This window comes from Tachysurus fulvidraco, chromosome 4 (genome assembly GCF_022655615.1).
Source record: "Tachysurus fulvidraco isolate hzauxx_2018 chromosome 4, HZAU_PFXX_2.0, whole genome shotgun sequence".
NCBI lineage: Eukaryota > Metazoa > Chordata > Actinopteri > Siluriformes > Bagridae > Tachysurus > Tachysurus fulvidraco.
This window is the reverse complement of record NC_062521.1, coordinates 15,848,681-15,867,433: the sequence shown is the minus strand read 5'-3', so window position 1 is coordinate 15,867,433 and position 18,753 is coordinate 15,848,681. Positions and strand designations below refer to the sequence as shown.

Sequence of the window (18,753 nt, the reverse complement as noted above, 5' to 3'; positions counted from 1 at the left end):
TTCCACCAGTTAAACTTACAGCATATTGCAGCAAACAATGACGGACTGATTATTGATTTGTTTTTCTCACTTGTCTAAATTGTCCAGCTTGTCATTTGTTACAGCACTCTGTAAGATGCCTGTCATTCTTGTAGTCATATACACACTCAGAGCTTGCCACTTATCGTACTCAACAGATGAGTAACTGTTGAGTTCTTTAAAAAGTTCTTTATTAGCAGGTATAGAATCAATTTTCTTTATTATATAGAGTTAAGTAAATTTCTACACATCTTTGAATTGTCCTTGTGGAGTGCTGCCTCTTCTCCAGAAAAAATCCATTTTTGTTTGCTTTGCTGAACAAGTTTTCGTCTGTTTTGAAAGTTTACTTGGGTAGACACTCTCTCTCTGAGGAGAAAAATAAACAAGTTCATTCACATAGAACATAAGCTTAAATATCTGTCTTCAACAGTATACTGTACATTTTGAATATTAGATTCCAATGGTTAAATGTAGCTGTGAATAATTTGTAAGAAAAAATGTTTAGGATATTATAGTCATACGAGTCACATTTCCTGTTGCTGGACAACTTAATGACAGCATGACGCTGTGAATCATGTCTGATAAACATTGTATATATACATTCTTATTGAGAACCATTTTCAGCCCTTTTTGGTACAGTTTCAGCATTTTTCATGTTCTTCTACCTGTAAAGCAGAGGCTCTTTGATAAGCTGCAGACAGTATTGTACAGGTGTGTTATAGAAGCTAACAGTGGTGACAAATCTGACAGAAGGGTCCATCTTCACCACGGTCTCAGCCGTAGTGCTCATCAGTGCAGCGTCCACTTCTGCCTTGGCACTGACGACTAATGAAAACCTACGAAAAAGTATCAGATTGTTCTTTGAAAATGGATTCTTCTTAATAAATTCACCAAGAAAGATTAATCTATGATTTACACTATAGAAATGCATGTGTTAGTAATGAAAGACTTAAGAAGCATTAAACTATATATATATATATATATATATATATATATATATATATATATATATATATATATATATATATATATACACACACACACACACACACACACTTTTACATACTTGTTATTGACAGAGCTTTTAGACTCCTGAGTAAATAAGCTGAATTCCAAATTAGCTGAAACATCAACAGAAAGACCTCCATGAAAAACCCCCTGAGCTTGTAGTCCAGACTGAAGCATTAGACTCTAATAGAGATAAGAGTACATAGACTGCTTTAAGTTATGCTTTAAATTGTTTCGGTTTAAATGCTTTAAAATTCTGATCATATCTGATTTTGATCTCAAATGTTTACCTGTCTGTTATTGAGAACAAGTATATTTCCAGAGATAATGTTCATTGGTCCGTCACCTGCTGAGAAGTATTTGCTCATTAAGTCTGCATAGCCTTGGAAAAAGACAACAGGTTGGATCTGTACACCCAGAAACATGGCTGACATTCCTGCCATCAGCTCTTCCTCTTCTGCTTCTTTAGATGCTTCAGACCCAAATAGAGAATCAAGTCCACTTGTTTCTAGAGAAACCTGTGGGGCATACCAAAATACAAGCTAATATATTGGGGTTTTTTTTTCACTTTGTAATGTTCACTAGGTGGTAGATGATTTTAAACTATGAAGACTCAATATGCAATGTGTATTTAGAAAAATTCCAGTTTTCACTGTAACTCTGTTATACAGTAATCAAACAGTACAGTGCAGTGGTGATTTAATGAGGTTCAGTTCACTGGTTGGTTTATGAAAGTGCAAAAATAATGAAAAACCATCCATAATTTATACTGACCTTTAGATTACTTTACCATACATCCCTAAAATTTGCTTTTATTTAGAATTTCAATTTTAGAATTTATTTACATAATAAATATTCTAATGTACTGTACATTACGATTGCTTTTTGTACCTGTAGTAAGTGTAACCTTCTCCCTCTGGTTTGAGCATAGAAGTGACTGTTGCTTTGCTTTAGAACTCCAGCCTCAGAGAAGAGAAATTCAAAATCATATGATGCAACCGTGTCTTTGTTCTCTGTGGAACGTTAACATATTATGGTGAAAGATTTGCTTCACATCACAAAGCACATTCAGCACTATTATTACTCAGTTTAAATTCTTTTATATAAAGATAGTGTATCATATAACTTCAGTCAGGTCTAGATTTAGAATCTGGGAAGTGAATTGAAGTGTTAAATACCTGCCATTAGTCCAGCAAATGATGAGGAACAACCAAGTCGTGCAAGATGGAAATAATTATTTAGCTTTGGATCTTTTAATACATTACGGATGACATTTCTATAAAGACATAAACAGTTTTGATAAGCAAATCAATTATTTTTTTTTATTTTTTTTTTATATTCATGGAAAAACATCCTTTGATACCTGGCAGGAGAATCTGAATGTAACATGCTCATAATTTTGGTGGTAAGGAACTTGGAGACCTCGTTTTTTTCCTCTGAAATTTTCAGGATTATCTCTCGAACATCTACATCCAGAGGATGATACATAAGCAAGAGCTGGGCAGCATCCAGACGTACAGAAGCAGGAAATGGCTTCTTTCTTTGGGTAAAAATGTCTCTGGCATACTCTTTAACCTAATGAGAGAGAATACCTTTTATAGAAAAATGTAATTATGCTGGTATGCAATACTCTTTTCTTCAGCCTTTCAAAAGCTACAAGACATTAAAAATAAAAGGTTTACCTCTTTTGTGATATATTGAGGTGGAAAGCCCTGCAATGCTGAGAATACAATGCTTGACAGAGATTTGGAGCGATCAATATACTGGAGAAGGACAGGCACTGTCTCTGGAAGACGAGCACCTTTTAGAGCTAGCAGGTATGATTTTATTTTTCTTTCTTCACTGGATGCACTCAGTCCACTCACAATAAATCTCTTAGCTTGATCAACTTCCTAGGAAGTAAAATAGAAAGTGTAGAAAGTTTTAACATGGATCGTTTAATTTCTTCCATCCCTAGAATGCTGTGATGAACGTCAAATGCTATAATAAATTATAAAAATGTAGAAAAAGACTCATAGTATTATATGTTACCTGAAGGTGGCACATGTTTACAGAACACATTTTCCTTATTACCGTCCCAAGAACAATGAGAGCCATTTCGTGTGTCTCCCACTGTGCAGATGTTTGTGTAAGGATGCGCTAGAAGACAAAGATTAAACAGTATAATTAGGTCAAAAAGATCCTAATAATTACTAAAGAATAAATGTACAGTCTGGAAAATTAAACCCTGGTTTACTCACAGTGATGATATTAATTAAGTGAGTGGATGGCTGAGAAGAGAATGCACAGGCGTAGAGGAATTTCTCCAGCAGCGGTGATGTCTTTGGATTTGTGATGTTGAGAAAAGAGACAAGAGCCTCCAGAGAAGCAGGTGTAGAGGCTGCTGCTGCCGTGTCTATCAGACTAGGACTAAAGAAATCATAATAAGTCAACTACTGTGATGGCACAGAAACATGCAGAATTTATGTACCCTATACTTACACAATGTTGGCTGGAGCCTTTTTAAAAATATTTAGAATTTCATCCATTTCCAGATTTCTCATGGATTCAGACAGCTGGAGAAAAATGTCCACTGTCGGTGACTGAGTGTGCAGTCCTTTAGCTTTCAAACGATCTAAGATTTTATGGACCTAGAAGAAATTTTCAACAAAAAATGAAGTGGCTTTTTTTTAATTATTATTTTTTTTACATTAATTTATGTGTTCTTTGAGTTGAAGTACATTAAAAGTGCTTTATATAGATTGTAAGCAGATATATATAAAGTTAATAAGATTATTATGTATTGTATTATCAACTTTATAAAAGTATATATATGTGTGTGTGTGTGTGTGTGTGTGTGTGTGTGTGTGTGTGTGTGTGTGTGTGTGTGTGTGTGTGTGTGTGTGTGTGTTCTGAGGCTATACATTAATGTGACAAATTATTGTAACTTACTGTTTCTCTGTTAGTGGCAGGTTGTCTGACTGCTATGCTTGCATGAACAGTATGATTCACATGGCCTGCTCTGAGAGAGCTGAGCATGTCCAGCAGCTCTCCCTGTGCCTCACTGGGACCAGACTGTGTTGATAAAAGCTGCAAAAACTGCCTAAAGACAGTTGCACAAATTTCACCACATTCAGGCTTATACACAAATATACTCATGATTTATTTAATCTTTTGTGCTGTATATTTTATATGGCTGCCATCCATGGAAAAAACGGTGTCAAATCTCAAAATAGGACAAACACTTAAGATATCTCTTATAGTTTAATCAATCAAATTTCTTAGAAGTTTCAGTGCTACTCTAGGACTAAGGTACTTATCTGCTCTTTTTTGAATATTCTGTAGTACAAATGTGACAGTGTGCTTTCTCTTAATGTGTCTATTGACTTGTTTTATTCATTTTTGTAACTTTTGCATACGTGCCCTTTATTATACTGATTAGGTCTTATTTAGCTTTGTGTTGTGTTATGCAGCACCACACTTGAAGAGAAACCTTGTTTTGTTTCACGGTCTACTGTTATAGCTGTGTAAAGCTGAAATGATAATAAAGCCGCTTAGTTTAATCTTATCAAATAAATGGTGGTCTGCTTGTAACACAATATACTTTTAAACTTAATCTGCTTCAGCCAAACAATCATGCAGCTTACCTTGAAGAAATGTGGATTCCGACTGTAGGATGTTCATCTAAAAACAGTGATCGTAATTCCTCTGAATCGACCGATTTTATGTGGTTAGCATCCATGGTGTAAACTGTTTCAGATCTCCCACCTGAACTCACCCTAAAGAACTAAAGTTATGAAAATATTTAAGACAACCACATTAGACTTATTATCACTCATAGTTTATTAAAGCAAAATTCTTAAACTTTTCAGTACCATCCTACGACTAGGGAACGTGCTCTTAAAAGAATATTGTGAATTTGATGTTAAAAATATTAGTTATGTCATGTTCAATTCAGCTGTTAACAGTTACTTTTGCAGAATGTTAATTGTGTAGCAAAGTCAGATGAGCTGGAACGCTGCAGTTATTTGTTCTGTGGTTCAAGATTTTACGTTACTCATTGCCCAAAAAAAGCTCATATGAACCTTGGTCTGTGTGCTGTGTTATCTGAGTAGTGTGCTTGTTTCAGAGTTCAAAATAAGTTCAAACTTAAGTTTAAACGTCTTATCACTACAAAATATGTAATATTTATACCTGATTAGCAAACATCATATCATCAGACATTCCCTTTTCACAGTTTTCATGATGTTTGACTTTGATGATTTCATTCCCTGTCATGTGGTAGGAGACCTGACATTGTCCTGTAATGTCATCCTGAAATGAAATGAGTCATAAGCCAAAAATATTTTAATTTTTTTATTTTATTTTAATTTTATATTATATTTTTATGATTCAGTAAAATGGAAAAGTACAACTATATAGTTAATTACTATACAGTTAGGTAATAATAATATAATAATTAATATAACTATGGTATCAAATACGGCAAAACAAAAGTGATTTCAGGAGCCGGTACTGAAAAAAATAATAAAACATGATTTTAAAATGTTCGAGAACGAAAAAAAAATTCAGCTTACTTCCAAAATGATTCCAGACTGAGCTTGAATTTGGAGCAACAACGCCAATCCTTTCTTGAAATTCAAACTGACCGTGTTGTCAGAAGGAACTTCAAAGATTCCTTTAATCTAAACATATCCCAGAGGTGTTACTAGGGATTAGGGTCCGCAAAGCAATACATGACACATTGAAGATTTTTTATACTTTACAGTAAAACCTGTAGTAAATGCCTGTAGATTCTGATTTTCAAATTAGTTTTAGAAATACATTGCCAGAGAAAGAGGAAAGATGGATTACAGAGATTGATCAAATCCAATTCATGTCAGGTGTTGACCATTTTGCAATACTTTAAAATACTTCCATGTTTGAAAAAAAAAATACTATATCTATATAGTATTATATATAATGATATATAACTATATCATTTCCCTGTGGGTTGAGATCAAATTATAACCTATCGCATATGTTATTCTTTTAATCATTTGTTTTTTACTTGTGCCAGTCATCCATATTAAACATAAAATATAATCTTGCTCAGTATGGTAAGGACAATCTGCTGTCATTTTAAATGCATAGTACCTGCTTTAGTGAGCTTTCCTCATTATTTATTACTTATCAGTATCAAGACTCATATTTAAATTGTTGAATTATTGAGCTTCTGCTTTGTCTAAATAAAAACATTTAGAAATCTGAGCTCGACTTGAGTTTTAAATTCAAAGAATAAAAATACCTTTCCTGAGTGAATATGAACAAGAAACGGTTCCTTAAAATGTTCAGTGTCACTCTCCATGTCACCAAAGACCAATGGTTTGCTGGTAGAGTCACTTGAATTAGGAATAAGTTTTATATCTTGAATCTGCAAAAAAAAAATTGTGCAAACAACATAAAAATAAAAATACCATTTGACCCTTGCAGGTGAAAAGCAATTCATGTAGACATGCAATAAATATTATGTCCCTAAAACGCTTGATAAAATCCTTAAGCTTAAACATCCTTCATTTCCAATAAATAACTTACCTGTAAGTGCAGAAGCTGCTCTTGCTGGCCGTTCCTCCATAATGAATGGATGTGTATGACTGCTAGTATAGTGAATTCAGTAACGTCTCTAAAATCCACAGATATGGGAGCCACCACAACAGACGTGCTGTACTCGTACTCATACAGAACCCCCGAATCGAAGCTGAGGCCTGTATTGAGCGGAACTGAAACACCAGCACTGTTTATACTCACATACCAGAGTGTGAAAAAGTGATAACTGACTCATTATGATATTGTCAGACACATAAGCAAGTTGAACAATCAGAATAGCACAGCAGTATCAAAAGTGTTAGAAATTCCACATTAGGAACCTTATAATTCAAAAAGATAATAATAAACATTGTAAAATACTTGATGGAGCATTAAATCAAATTAAATGAAAAAGCATTTGAATGAATAAAATAGTCTTACCCATCACAGTGTCCCTGATTCCAATGAGATAAAGGCAGATAAAGGCATTAATGAATGACTTCATCTTTCTGGACTGGAGCAGAAAGAGTATTCTGGCAGGATTACTCGGTCAGTCTGACAAAGACCAGTGTCAACAAAACTGTTTTACCAATGAAAGCTGAGATGATGCAATATAGAAACTGAACATCGGCCAGAAAGAGACTAATATTATATATTTTGTATTGTGCCTTAAATGCCTGTAATGAACTAACCCATGTAAATATGCACCCCATCACAACTAGTGTTTATTTGTTTATTCAGAAATTTCAGTTTCTACTCTTTGCAGCAATAACTAAAGGTGATCACTGTATTATGTGGCACAGCGGTGAAATGAATAGTAAAGTCACGTCACAACTCTTTATTGGGGTTTATGCTCATTCCCGTGTTTATTCCCACCTCCAGGAAAACAGGCAGGTTAGTGAATTGGCAACATTAAATTGGCCCAAGGTCTGAATGAGTGTATACTATATTAGTCATGATGAATTTTAAGTGATGTTTATTCGTTTCAATGGATTTAACCATTGGATTTGAAGGATTTAATAATTTCAATGGATTTAATATTGCTTTTTCAGTAATTACACTGTTCATACATGCATCCCTTTAAAGCATATTATGTTCTTAAAAGTTGATCAAGAATTTTTTACTTTTTAATTTGACCCTTTTATGTTGCTTTGTGTAAAAAAAAAAAGCTCTAATCATGAGGACACATGAGGACATGATGCTATCATTCCAACACGATCCAGATTTGATAGGGATCATTCAAAAAGGTCTCTCTGACCCGTCCCTTGACCAGTCACACTGTCACAGTGATGGAAGTATAAACTCTATAGTAACTGAGGTATAAACCGTAGTATAAACATTAATGTTATCTTAGCATAGGTCAAGCATTTACATTTTTCACATAATCTAGGTTTTCTGTATTCTCTGCTATATATTTGAACCTGGTTCCTTATTTATGTCTCGTGTTGTAACACAAGCAAATCTGCATATATGATGATCAGCATTAACTTTTCATTCAAGTGTGCAGCTATTGTAACAAAGCTGGTTCTCCTGTTACAGGCTGCTTCTCTACTCTAGGAGCTCTGCATTTACAAACAAAGTTTACACTAAACCATTAGTACATCTATGTTATAGTAGTGGAGTAATCAGAATCAGAATCAGCTTTATTGCCAGGCATGTTTACACATGCGAGGAATTTGTTTTAGTGACATAATCTCCACAGTGTAACAGGATGTCATATGCAGTATAGAAGAAATTGTATGTACACATTTACAGGTGTGAAATGTGCAGTTTAAATAGACATATGAAATATACATATGCAGATAAGTATACAATATATACAATTTGTATGCAATTGTGAAATGTGCAGTTGAAGTAAACAGTACAGACAATATGTATGTATGTACACAGTGCAAGTATGAAATGTGCAATTGAGGTATACATAGTGCAAATATTATGTGTTGTGTGTTCCATGGTGTTAATTGTTCATCAGGTGGATTGCTTGAGGGAAGAAACTGTTCCTATGTCTGGTCGTTCTGGAGCTCAGGGCTCTGTAGCGCCGTCCAGATGGCAACAGTTCAAAGAGGAAGTGTGCTGGATGTGAGGGGTCCAGAGTGATTTTCTTTGCTCTTTTGCTCACTCTGGAGGAGTACAGGTCTTGGAGAGTGGGGAGAGTTGTGCCAATGATTCGCTCAGCAGTCCGGACTACCCTCTGTAGTCTTCTGAGATCGAATGTGGTAGCTGAGCTGAACCAAACAGTTACTGAGGTGCAGAGGATGGATTCAATCATGGCAGTGTAAAACTGTTTCAGCAGATCCTGTGGCAGGTTGAACTTCTTCAGCTGACGAAGGAAGTACAACCTCTGCTGGGCCTTTTTCACAATGGAGTCAATGTGAATGTCCCACTTCAGTAGATTAATTTAGTCTGCCCTTATGTCTGTGTTGTACTTACACTTACATTTACTGCATTTGGCAGTCATCCATGTTAAGAGTGACTTAAAGAAGTGCTTTGAAGTCTATATCAATGAATACATCAATGCTGGTTCACTAGGTCATGGACTAAGAATACCATCGGTCTAAAAACTCTGTTAGGATGTATTTGAATGCATCACACCTTTACACCAGTGGATTACTTATCTGTAAGGGTCCAGTGTGCCTGAAGGCTCAGAATATTTAATTAAACATGACCGATGTTTGGTTGGAATGAAAATCTGCAGCCACTCTTTTTTTATTTTTCCTTTTTTTTCCGATAAAATGGAAGAAGCCAGCTTGACATTCAGTTTAAGGTTTTTCAATTCTCATCAGAATAAATGCATTTTATTTGTTAGAACTTATGGGTTAGAGACTGTAGCAGTGAGGAAAAGACATGAGACAGAGATGGCGGTAGCAGAGATAAGGATGTCGAGGTTCTTTTTAGGAGTGACGAGGATGGACAGGATTAGGAACGAGCACATCAGAGGGACAGCTCGGGTTGTCTGTTTTGGGGAGAAGGCCAAAGAGGATAGATTGAGATGGTTTGGACAAGTGGTGTAGTCTAGTTTTTTGTAGTGCATATACTGTGTTTTTTTTTCCCCCGCCCAGCCTCATACGCACCCATCCTAGAGTGACACCCCATAGGCACCACCACACTCACTAATGCATAAAATATGCATCTGCATGTAATTTAGAGCATTATTAAAGACTGCTCATATGTTATCAACATTCCAATTTATTATAAGCAACAAAAGACAGTCATCTGATAAAACCTGTGCTCCAGGTCCCATATTCATATAACATTTAAGGCTTAATGTAATCAGACAGTTGGCAGCACCCATTGACTTTCACAGTAGGAAAAAATATAGATTATGAAAGTCAATGGGTGCTGCCAACTGTCTGATTACCAATATTTTTCAAAATATCATATTTTGTGTTAAACAGAAGAAAGAAACTCATACAGTTTTGGAACAAATTGAGGGTAAGGAAATAACACAATTTTCATTTTTGGGTGAAATATACCTTTAAGAGCTACATTTAGCCTTAAATGTTATATGAATATGGGACCTGGAACACAGGTTTTATCAGCTGTCAATTTTCAATGTACATTTAAGAGTGAACAATAAACATTTGTTCAGTTCTATCACCAACACTCTTTCACTGCAGAATATTATGAACTGAATGAACTGGTAGTTTACAAAGCTTTCCAAATACATTGCTGTGGGTGAAATGTCACCCGAAGCTGCTATAACTTTAGGCGCAGGCTTCCGAAAACACTCAGAGTTTGAGTCTCCTTTCGTTTCAGATCTTCTTTTACATTCATTCATTTTCTACCGCTTTATCCGAACTACTCGGGTCACGGGGAGCCTGTGCCTATCTCAGGCGTCATCGGGCATCAAGGCAGGATACACCCTGGACGGAGTGCCAACCCATCGCAGGGCACACACACACACACACTCACGCATTCACACACTACGGACAATTTTCCAGAGATGCCAATTAACCTACCATGCATGTCTTTGGACTGGGGGAGGAAACCGGAGTACCCGGAGGAAACCCCTGAGGCACGGGGAGAACATGCAAACTCCGCACACACAAGGCGGAGGCGGGAATCGAACCCCGACCCTGGAGGTGTGAGGCGAACATGCTACCCACTAAGCCACCGTTTGACAACAGAAGTTGACTTAACTTTGAAGTTTAAATGAAAATTGTAACTCTTATAACACATGAGCATGTGCTGTATTATTCAACCCCCAGCTTCAGTACCTTGTGGAGTGTCCTTTATTTTTTATAACTTCTAACAAACGGTTTCGATACATGCTGACAAGCGTCTTACACCTCTCAATTGGAATCTTTGCCCATTCTTCACATGTAAAAGCCTGTAACTCAGTGATGTTTGATGGCTTCTGTGCTGCAACTGCCTTCTTCAAATCCCACCAAAGATTTTGAATTGGGACTGAGAAGGCCACTCCAGGACACTCCAACATCTTTTCCCCAAACAAGCATTAGTTGATTTGGAGGTGTGCTTGGGATCATTGTCTTGCTGGAATATCCAATGATCACCAAGATTTAATTTGTCAACAGAAGGCATCACGTTCTTCTTTAAAATGACCTGGTATTTCTGGGAATCCATGATGCCAAGTACATGATCAAGATTGCCATTTCCTGCCGCAGAAATACAGCCCCACATCATCAATGAACCACCTCTGTGCTTGTCAGTGGGGATGGATTTCTTTTGGTCATAAGCCTGACGTTTTGCACGCCAGATGTACCGCTGGTCCATAAGTCCAAAAAGTTCCAGTTTGGTTTCATCAGTCCATAGAACTGTCTCCCAGAACTCTGTAGTTTTATCCAAATTCCTCCTGGCATATTCAAGTCGACTCCTGATGTTCCTTGAGGTCAAGAGTGGAGTGCGTCTTGGGGTCCGGTCATGAAGTCCTTGATTATTCAGTGCACGTCTTATAGTTGCCACTGAAGCACTTGTACCAGCTCTCATCAGGTCATCCTGTAGCTTTCTTGCAGTCAGATGTTTTTTTTTTTTTAGCTGTCCTGACTAAGTTGCTAAGGGCCCTTGATGAAACTGTGGGCTTTCTTCCACGGCCAGGAAAGTTTGCAGCTGTTCCATAAGTATTATTCATTCATTCATTCATTCATTCATTCATTCATTCATTCATTTTCTACCACTTATCCGAACTACTCGGGCATCATCGGGCATCAAGGCAGGATACACCCTGGACGGAGTGCCAACCCATCGCAGGGCACACACACACACACTCATTCACTCACGCAATCACACACTACGGACAATTTTCCAGAGATGCCAATCAACCTACCATGCATGTATTTGGACCAAGGGAGGAAACTGGAGTACCCGGAGGAAATACCCGATGCACAGGGAGAACATGCAAACTCCACGCACACACAAGGCGGAGGCGGGAATCGAACCCCAACCCTGGAGGTGTGAGGTGAACGTGCTAACCATCCATAAGTATTAAACTTCTTTATAATGCTCCCAATGGTGTCTCTTGGAATGTTAAATATTTTGGAAATTATACCCAAGGCCCTTCAGATGTGATGAAATAATCTCCTCTCTCAGCTTTTGTGGAAGCTCCTTTGTCTTTCCCATGATTGCAACTCACCTTGAACACCTTCATGGTTGGGGTTTATATATGCATGACAGCTGAATTATTAGGAACAGGTAAATTCATTAGGAGCAGGCCAATTTATCAGGAGCAGGCCAATTTAATAGGAACTGGCCAATTTATTAGGAACAGACCAATTTAGAGATTTTTGGTAATTTATAACTGAAGCAAGTAATAAAACACAAACATTTAATGAAAAGCTGCAACTGCTTCTCTTGCATCACCTTAACAGTGAAATGAACTGAACAAAACAGGTCCCCGAGGCACAGCCTAAGCTTTTGTTCTTAATGACATTTTTTCCTTGCATTAATTTTACTTTTATACTTCAAGTAGTTTTGAAACCAGTACTTTTACACTTTTACTTGAGTAAAAAGCTTGAGTTGATGCTTCAACTTCTACAGAAGTCTTTTTAACCCATAGTATCTATACTTCTACCTGAGTAATTATTGTGAATACTTTTGACACCACTGTTTGTCCGCATGGACACAACACACTGAAATTGTGTCCTCAGACCACAAATCTCTGTTTATGTACTGAGCCTGTACTAAGGTCCTTGTTTTGCTGTTCCAGTACAAAACTTGAATTAGATCTTGAATATTTCACAGAGGAATATTCAAAGAGAATTGTATCAGCACCAGCTGAAAACGAATTGTAACATTAGGACTGAAGAACACGAGAATTTACCTGAGCAACACACACACACACACACACACACACACACACACACACACACACACACACAAGCCTGTTCCTAATAAATTGGCCTGTTCCTAATAAATTGGCCTGTTCCTAATAATTTGGCCTGTTCCTAATAATTTGGCCTGTTCCTAATAGTCTGGCTGTTCCTAATAAATTGGCCTGGGCAGAATATTAGGTATAGGCCAATTTATTAGGTACAAGCCAATTTATTAGGAACTGGCCGAATTATAAGGAACAATCCATCTGATGAACGATTAACACCATGGAACACACATCACCTAATATTTGTACTATGTATACCTCAGTTGCACATTTCATACTTGCACATCATATTGTCTAAATGTTTGCTGTTTACTTCAACTGCACATTTCACAATGGCACCTGTACATACAAATTGTATATATTGTATACCTCAATTGCACATTTCTCACACTTGCAAATTTGTACATACAAATTGTCTATATTTGTATATGCATATTTCACATGTATATTTAAACTGCACATTTCAAATCTGTAAATGTGTACATACAAATTATACTGTATATGTCATTCTGTTAGACTGTGGAGCTTCTGGCACAAAAACAAATTGTAACATTAGGACTGAAGAATTTACCCTGAGCAACACACACACACAAGCCTGTTCCTAATAAATTGGCCTGTTCATACTGGCCTGTTGCTAATAATTTGGCCTGTTCCTAATATTTTGGCCTGTTCGTAATAAATTGGCCTGTTCCTAGTATTTTGGACGCCAGAATTTTAGGAACAGACCAATTTATTAAGAGCAGGCCAAAATATTAGGAACAGACCAATTTAGAGATTTTTGGTAATTTATAACTGAAGCAAATAAAAACACACAAACATTTAATGAAAAGCTGCAACTGCTTCTCATGAATCACCTTTAACAGTGAAATGAACAAAAGACAATAACACTTAAGATCACATATGACAGATGTTAATTTTCAAGTGTAACATTTTGTATTCAAAATCACTGCTACCCAATAGGAATAACACCAGCATGTACAGCGGGTAAAATAAGTATTCAACACGTCATTTCTCATTAAATTTATTTCTAAAGGTGCTATTGACATGAAATTTTCATCAGATGTTGGTAACAACCCATTCGATCCACACATGCAAAGAAATCAAACCACAGATGTCCGTAAATTAAGTTATGTTTAATAATTTTAAATGTATATATATTTAAATATATATAAACAACGAGAACTCTCTGAACTGCACGCGCGGCGCACGCACACACACACACGCACGCACGCGCACACACACACACACACACACACACGTGTCCAGCGACAATAATGTATCATATTCAATTGAAACAACAACCCAGAATATTTGTCACAAGCATCGATTAAAACAATGATGACAATAATCACATGAAAAAAAGACTTGGGGGGGGGGGGGGTTTCATTCGAAACACCCGACCTCCCCCTGCCTACGGGCTTGAAACACAAATGTCTATATCACGAATGGGTTTTACCCATAGACAAGTCTATAAATCCCTTTATTTTCTCGGTCATAAATATATTTCTTAATTGCAAATGAAGGGAAACGGAAGCGACTGCATTTTTCTTCGGTTGTTTTATGGTCAGGCACAATTGCAGCCACTCAAAACTCGATCCCGTCAGGCATATTGCCTGCCACCTACAGGTCCTCCTTCCTTTTTCTCGTTCCCGAACGAGCCGACGCCAAGATGGTGAGTTTCTGCGAATTAAATGTAGAAAGTAATCTAATAAAATCCTCGCCATCATAAGCACTATCCGTCCCCAATTAGTGTAATAAAACTCGGTATGTGGTCTCTGTATGTATTAAGTCTATATTAAAGTGTATTTAGTTGTACAAGTTACACTGTAGTGTATAATATGATGTTATGGGATGTTGGTCTGTGTTTAGCTTCACGCTGCATCCGTGTGTTTACTGCATGCTGGTGCTCTAATTACTTTTAGGATGAGAGAAGCTTTTGTTGAAATTTAACATGTGGATCCTTTAGTTTTATTGATGTTTCTTGAGTATCGTGGTCATTCTGTGTGTTGGGAAGTCAGCTAGTTGTAGTTAGCCAAATGCTAAATTAGCTTGTTAGCCAAATGCTAAGTTAGCTTGTTAGCCATCCAAGTGTTTCTGCTGCATTCGTCCATTCGGTTGAAAACTCGAAGCCAAGCTCAACTTTATTATTGGTGTTCAGTGATTTTTGGTGTTCGTTAGTTGCAGACATTTTGTTGTGTGTTTTTATTTTTGTGTGGAAGAGTTACTTAGCAAATGGTTGTGACTAGGCCTTTAAAATGTAGTTGACAATTTCCAGCGCGCCAGAACAATAAGCGTATCCGTTGACATGGAAGTCGTTCATGTTAATTTTCTCAGCTATACAACCGACTATCTTGTAATTGTGTACGTGCACCATAATCAGTTTATTTCTTGTGTTTTCAGAACGACAGTGTCACACTCAGGACTCGGAAGTTCATGACAAACCGCTTGCTTCAGAGGAAGCAAATGGTAAGAGATTTAAACAATCTGGTGGTTAAACTGTACATGATGTTTTGATGCTTGAACAATTGTCTGCTTTCTTTCATAGGTTTTGGATGTCCTGCACCCTGGAAAAGCAACAGTCCCCAAGACTGAAATCAGGGAGAAGCTTGCCAAAATGTACAAGACCACACCTGACGTAGTGTTCGTCTTCGGTTTCAAGACTCAATTCGGTGGTGGCAAGACAACAGGTTTTGCCATGGTCTATGATTCACTAGACTATGCCAAGAAGAATGAGCCCAAATACAGACTGACCAGAGTGAGACTTTTCTCATCTTTTTTTTTTTTTTTAAATACATTTTTGATGTAATCAGCATCTTCTAGTAAAATAAATAGAATGCAAATGGCTTGCGATCAATGTTATTTGTTTTGTAATTTGTCGGGTTTTCAAAATTGTTTCTTATTTTAGCATGGTCTTTATGAGAAGAAAAAGACCTCCAGAAAACAGCGCAAGGAAAGAAAGAACAGGATGAAGAAAGTACGGGGCACCAAGAAAGCCTCCGTTGGTGCTGCTGGCAAGAAGGTAATGGCTATCTACATTTAAAACACCCCCCCTTCCCTTCAGTTCTATCCATACCATACTTGTCAGACTTTTGTTTTATTATTCTCACCTTACCTACGTTTTAATGTCATCTTTCTAACTACTTGTACATCGGGACTGTAGAAGGTAAATCTTGTATAAGTAGATTAATTGTAAATAAGTTTACTGGAGTGAGATCTTGTAGTGATGTAGTGCCCTCTTGGGTTAAAGGAGATGTTTATCAAATTAAATTTACAATATTTTCCCTTATGTTAAATGTAAATCCTCAACTAAGATGTGTATTTTTTCTGAAGTTTTAGTTTTTACTAAAGAAGGATTATAGGATTTGCCCCAAATCATGCAGTCACTAAATCTCTGAAAAATGTCTGTCTATTTAAAAGAACCTCAAGACAGATTTATAAAAAAATACCCGGTGTCACTTAATGCCACGTTCAGCGCCACACCTCTTTGCGTCATAGTTGTGTAAAATACAGTTTGTGTAATAGTTTTTTGGGCTTTAAGACTTTCTAATGTTCTAACTATGCAGTTTACATTAATCCATTTTAAGATGGGCTCACGGTCTGTTTCAGATGGTACAGCTGTGTGATCTGAACTGTGATGCGTCCCTGGACGTTATAGACTGCTCTCGCTTGTTAACTGTTAGCCTGTAGGTCGAGATTGAAACTTCAGATATCAAATGTCTTTATTTATATTTTGTAAAGGGATAATGTGTGCATTTTCTTATTTGAAAGTATGGTAACAGTACCTTTTAAAGGTACTTGATTTGCATTTTGAACTAATGAAATGAGCTGAAGTAGTAATGCGGTGTTGGACAAGTCATATTATAAGCTCTCTCACTGGGCATGTCCAACACTGATGTGCTTCTCAGTCTCTTTTGGTTGATTTACTAGGAAGAGTTAGATACATAGTAATTTATGTAGAACTAGTTAAATGCAGCACATAATTTGTGCACCCTTGGGGTGAGGGTCAATTTTTGGCTAACATTTTGACAAGCTTCTCATTAAAAGAAGAGTGTAGGTTTAGGGTGAGTCTCGTAATTGTGAAGTTTATAAAAATGCTGTTTGCCATCAGCAATCTACTTAACCACCAGGCAACTATGAATAAATACAGTAGTGCGGATCTTGGCTTCTAGGCTGATTTGTCCACCACTGTACTGTAATCAGTAGATCTGAGACATGAGCCTGCTAATAAAAGGTGCTAATGGCTTTCACAAGTTGTGTAGCTTTTAAGCTACAATTATTGAAGTTACTGATTTAACCTCGTGTTGATTTTACTCCAAGAAAAAAGGTCTAGTAATAACATGAAAAAGACTAGACAATGATTAAGACAGCCGTTGATCTGCTACGGAAAAGTTTATTTGAGTTTAGGAGGTTAAATTGCTATCTTACCAACTTTTTAGATAGTTAGATTTATTCTGAGCAGTTCTTTCCACACACTTATTAAACAAGGATCTCATTCTTTTCCACGTTATGCCTTTTTTGTTTTGCTTCTCCTGGATGTTTTCAGAAATGAGGTGTCAGGAAAAGGTAGAGCAGAAATTGGCATGGTTTACTGATTGCAGTGCACTTTTACCTTATTTAGTTGAAGTGCTCTGCATGTTAATTCTAGTACTTTTCCCCTAGAAAAAATCCCAGTACAATGCAGTTGTTTGTCATGTATGTCTAATTGTTTGACAATGTAAACCCCTAATAGCTGATTGTCACTAGTAATTGTCATCTTCACTATGAATTAAGAGCAGCATGATGTTTAGCTAACTCTTGTAACTTTTTTTTTATTTTTTATAATAGCTGATGAACTGCATGTTTGCTCAAGTGTGATTTACAAGATTCAGTAATCTTGGATTTTTGCGTTAGATTTGTATTTAACTGCCTGTAGAGTGCATAGAGAAGCAGAAGATGCCTTAATTCTTTTAGCTCATTGACTGTGTTCTAATGTGTATTTTCCCCCCCTCTCAACAGTGAGACCTTCAGGGAAGACCATCATCCTGAATGTTCTTGTATATTGTCTGCAAATAAATTTCTAAAAAGAGGCTTTGTTTGTCATATTTTTGGACCCCACTGGGCACTGTACTCTTACACTGTGTTTTAACATTAAAAAGAAAAAAGCGCAATATTATAATTGAATGAGCAAAATGGAGCGAACATTACTGAATGGAAATGAGCCCAAGAGAAAATTTAAGGTTTTAAAGCAGTGAAGTGAATGCAGAAAGTCTGGTCATTCCACTCAAGTGTCTCTTATGGACTCTTCAGTCATCCATTTTCATGTCATATGATCAAGTGAAAGTGAAGGTTTAAGATACCTTGGTGATAACTGATGGCTTGGCTTTTGATTTGGCATAATCTGATTGAAAGTGTCCGTTTGCCTGAAAACTTCTGGGCTGCTTAAAAGCTCAGATGTGTTTATATTGAAGTGTATGCTTTTTGAAGCAATTTATTTCCAATCAGATGTGATCTGTACAAGTCATATTTTGTACATCCTGTTCTGCTTCAGCTACTTAAACATGAGCTTGGATGTGTTAAGTTGAAACAAATTAAATGTTTTTATAAATATTTGATTTTGACATCAGCCCCAATATATAAAAGTACACAATGGCTCTAAAGTTCAGGACAAACTCCACTGCTAATGCTGAGAAAGTTCTACAAGTTTGTACTGTAACAAACTGAAAAGCCATCAGCACAAACTTGTGAATTGTGGCTTCTGCTTCTCTGTAGAAGAGCTTGAGCATCACTCCAACATACAATAGCATCATGCTTAGAAATGAGAAATACTTTTATGGCTCCTACATAGTTAAACTACTTGAATTTTTCCATGG

At 36.7% G+C, this 18,753-nt stretch overlaps 2 protein-coding genes across 5 annotated transcripts; one reads left to right on the top strand and one right to left on the bottom strand.

The window, feature by feature from the left end:
- Nucleotides 1-121: 121 nt before the first annotated feature.
- LOC113639813 (microsomal triglyceride transfer protein-like) lies at nucleotides 122-7,168 on the bottom strand. Its single transcript, XM_027141938.2, has 18 exons — nucleotides 7,012-7,168; nucleotides 6,580-6,764; nucleotides 6,293-6,418; nucleotides 5,583-5,690; nucleotides 5,200-5,319; nucleotides 4,653-4,792; nucleotides 3,958-4,108; nucleotides 3,508-3,656; nucleotides 3,267-3,435; nucleotides 3,058-3,165; nucleotides 2,709-2,918; nucleotides 2,390-2,601; nucleotides 2,205-2,302; nucleotides 1,918-2,039; nucleotides 1,317-1,544; nucleotides 1,085-1,209; nucleotides 684-854; nucleotides 122-384 (listed from the first exon to the last, which is right to left on the bottom strand). The coding sequence occupies exons 1-18, from the start codon at nucleotides 7,073-7,075 to the stop codon at nucleotides 240-242; spliced, it is 2,631 nt and encodes an 876-aa protein (XP_026997739.2). The 5' UTR covers nucleotides 7,076-7,168; the 3' UTR covers nucleotides 122-239.
- A 7,313-nt stretch (nucleotides 7,169-14,481) lies between these two features.
- Nucleotides 14,482-17,970, top strand: rps24 (ribosomal protein S24). 4 transcript variants are annotated; one of them, XM_027142223.2, is made up of 6 exons: nucleotides 14,482-14,576; nucleotides 15,305-15,370; nucleotides 15,450-15,659; nucleotides 15,810-15,923; nucleotides 17,448-17,467; nucleotides 17,900-17,970. In XM_027142223.2, exons 1-5 carry the CDS (start codon nucleotides 14,574-14,576, stop codon nucleotides 17,451-17,453), a joined length of 399 nt encoding a protein of 132 aa, XP_026998024.1. In that variant the 5' UTR covers nucleotides 14,482-14,573; the 3' UTR covers nucleotides 17,454-17,467; nucleotides 17,900-17,970. The 4 variants fall into 4 exon arrangements, with proteins under 4 accessions (XP_026998024.1, XP_026998025.1, XP_026998026.1 ...); XM_027142225.2 differs by lacking the exon at nucleotides 14,482-14,576 and adding an exon at nucleotides 14,644-14,668; XM_027142224.2 differs by lacking the exon at nucleotides 17,448-17,467.
- The last annotated feature ends 783 nt before the right edge of the window (nucleotides 17,971-18,753 follow it).

What these genes read in the sequence shown, in the direction of transcription:
- LOC113639813 (XM_027141938.2), bottom strand. Translation starts at nt 7,075, where the DNA reads ATGAAGTCATTCATTAATGCCTTTATCTGCCTTTATCTCATTGGAATC. An exon ending in AATCAGGGACACTGTGATGG is followed by an intron (nt 6,765 to 7,011) that starts GTAAGACTATTT and finishes CTGGTGTTTCAG; the next exon opens with TTCCGCTCAATACAGGCCTC. An exon ending in GGAATCCACATTTCTTCAAG is followed by an intron (nt 4,109 to 4,652) that starts GTAAGCTGCATG and finishes AACTGTCTTTAG; the next exon opens with GCAGTTTTTGCAGCTTTTAT.
- rps24 (XM_027142223.2), top strand. An exon ending in TGCTTCAGAGGAAGCAAATG is followed by an intron (nt 15,371 to 15,449) that starts GTAAGAGATTTA and finishes TTTCTTTCATAG; the next exon opens with GTTTTGGATGTCCTGCACCC. An exon ending in CCAAATACAGACTGACCAGA is followed by an intron (nt 15,660 to 15,809) that starts GTGAGACTTTTC and finishes TTCTTATTTTAG; the next exon opens with CATGGTCTTTATGAGAAGAA.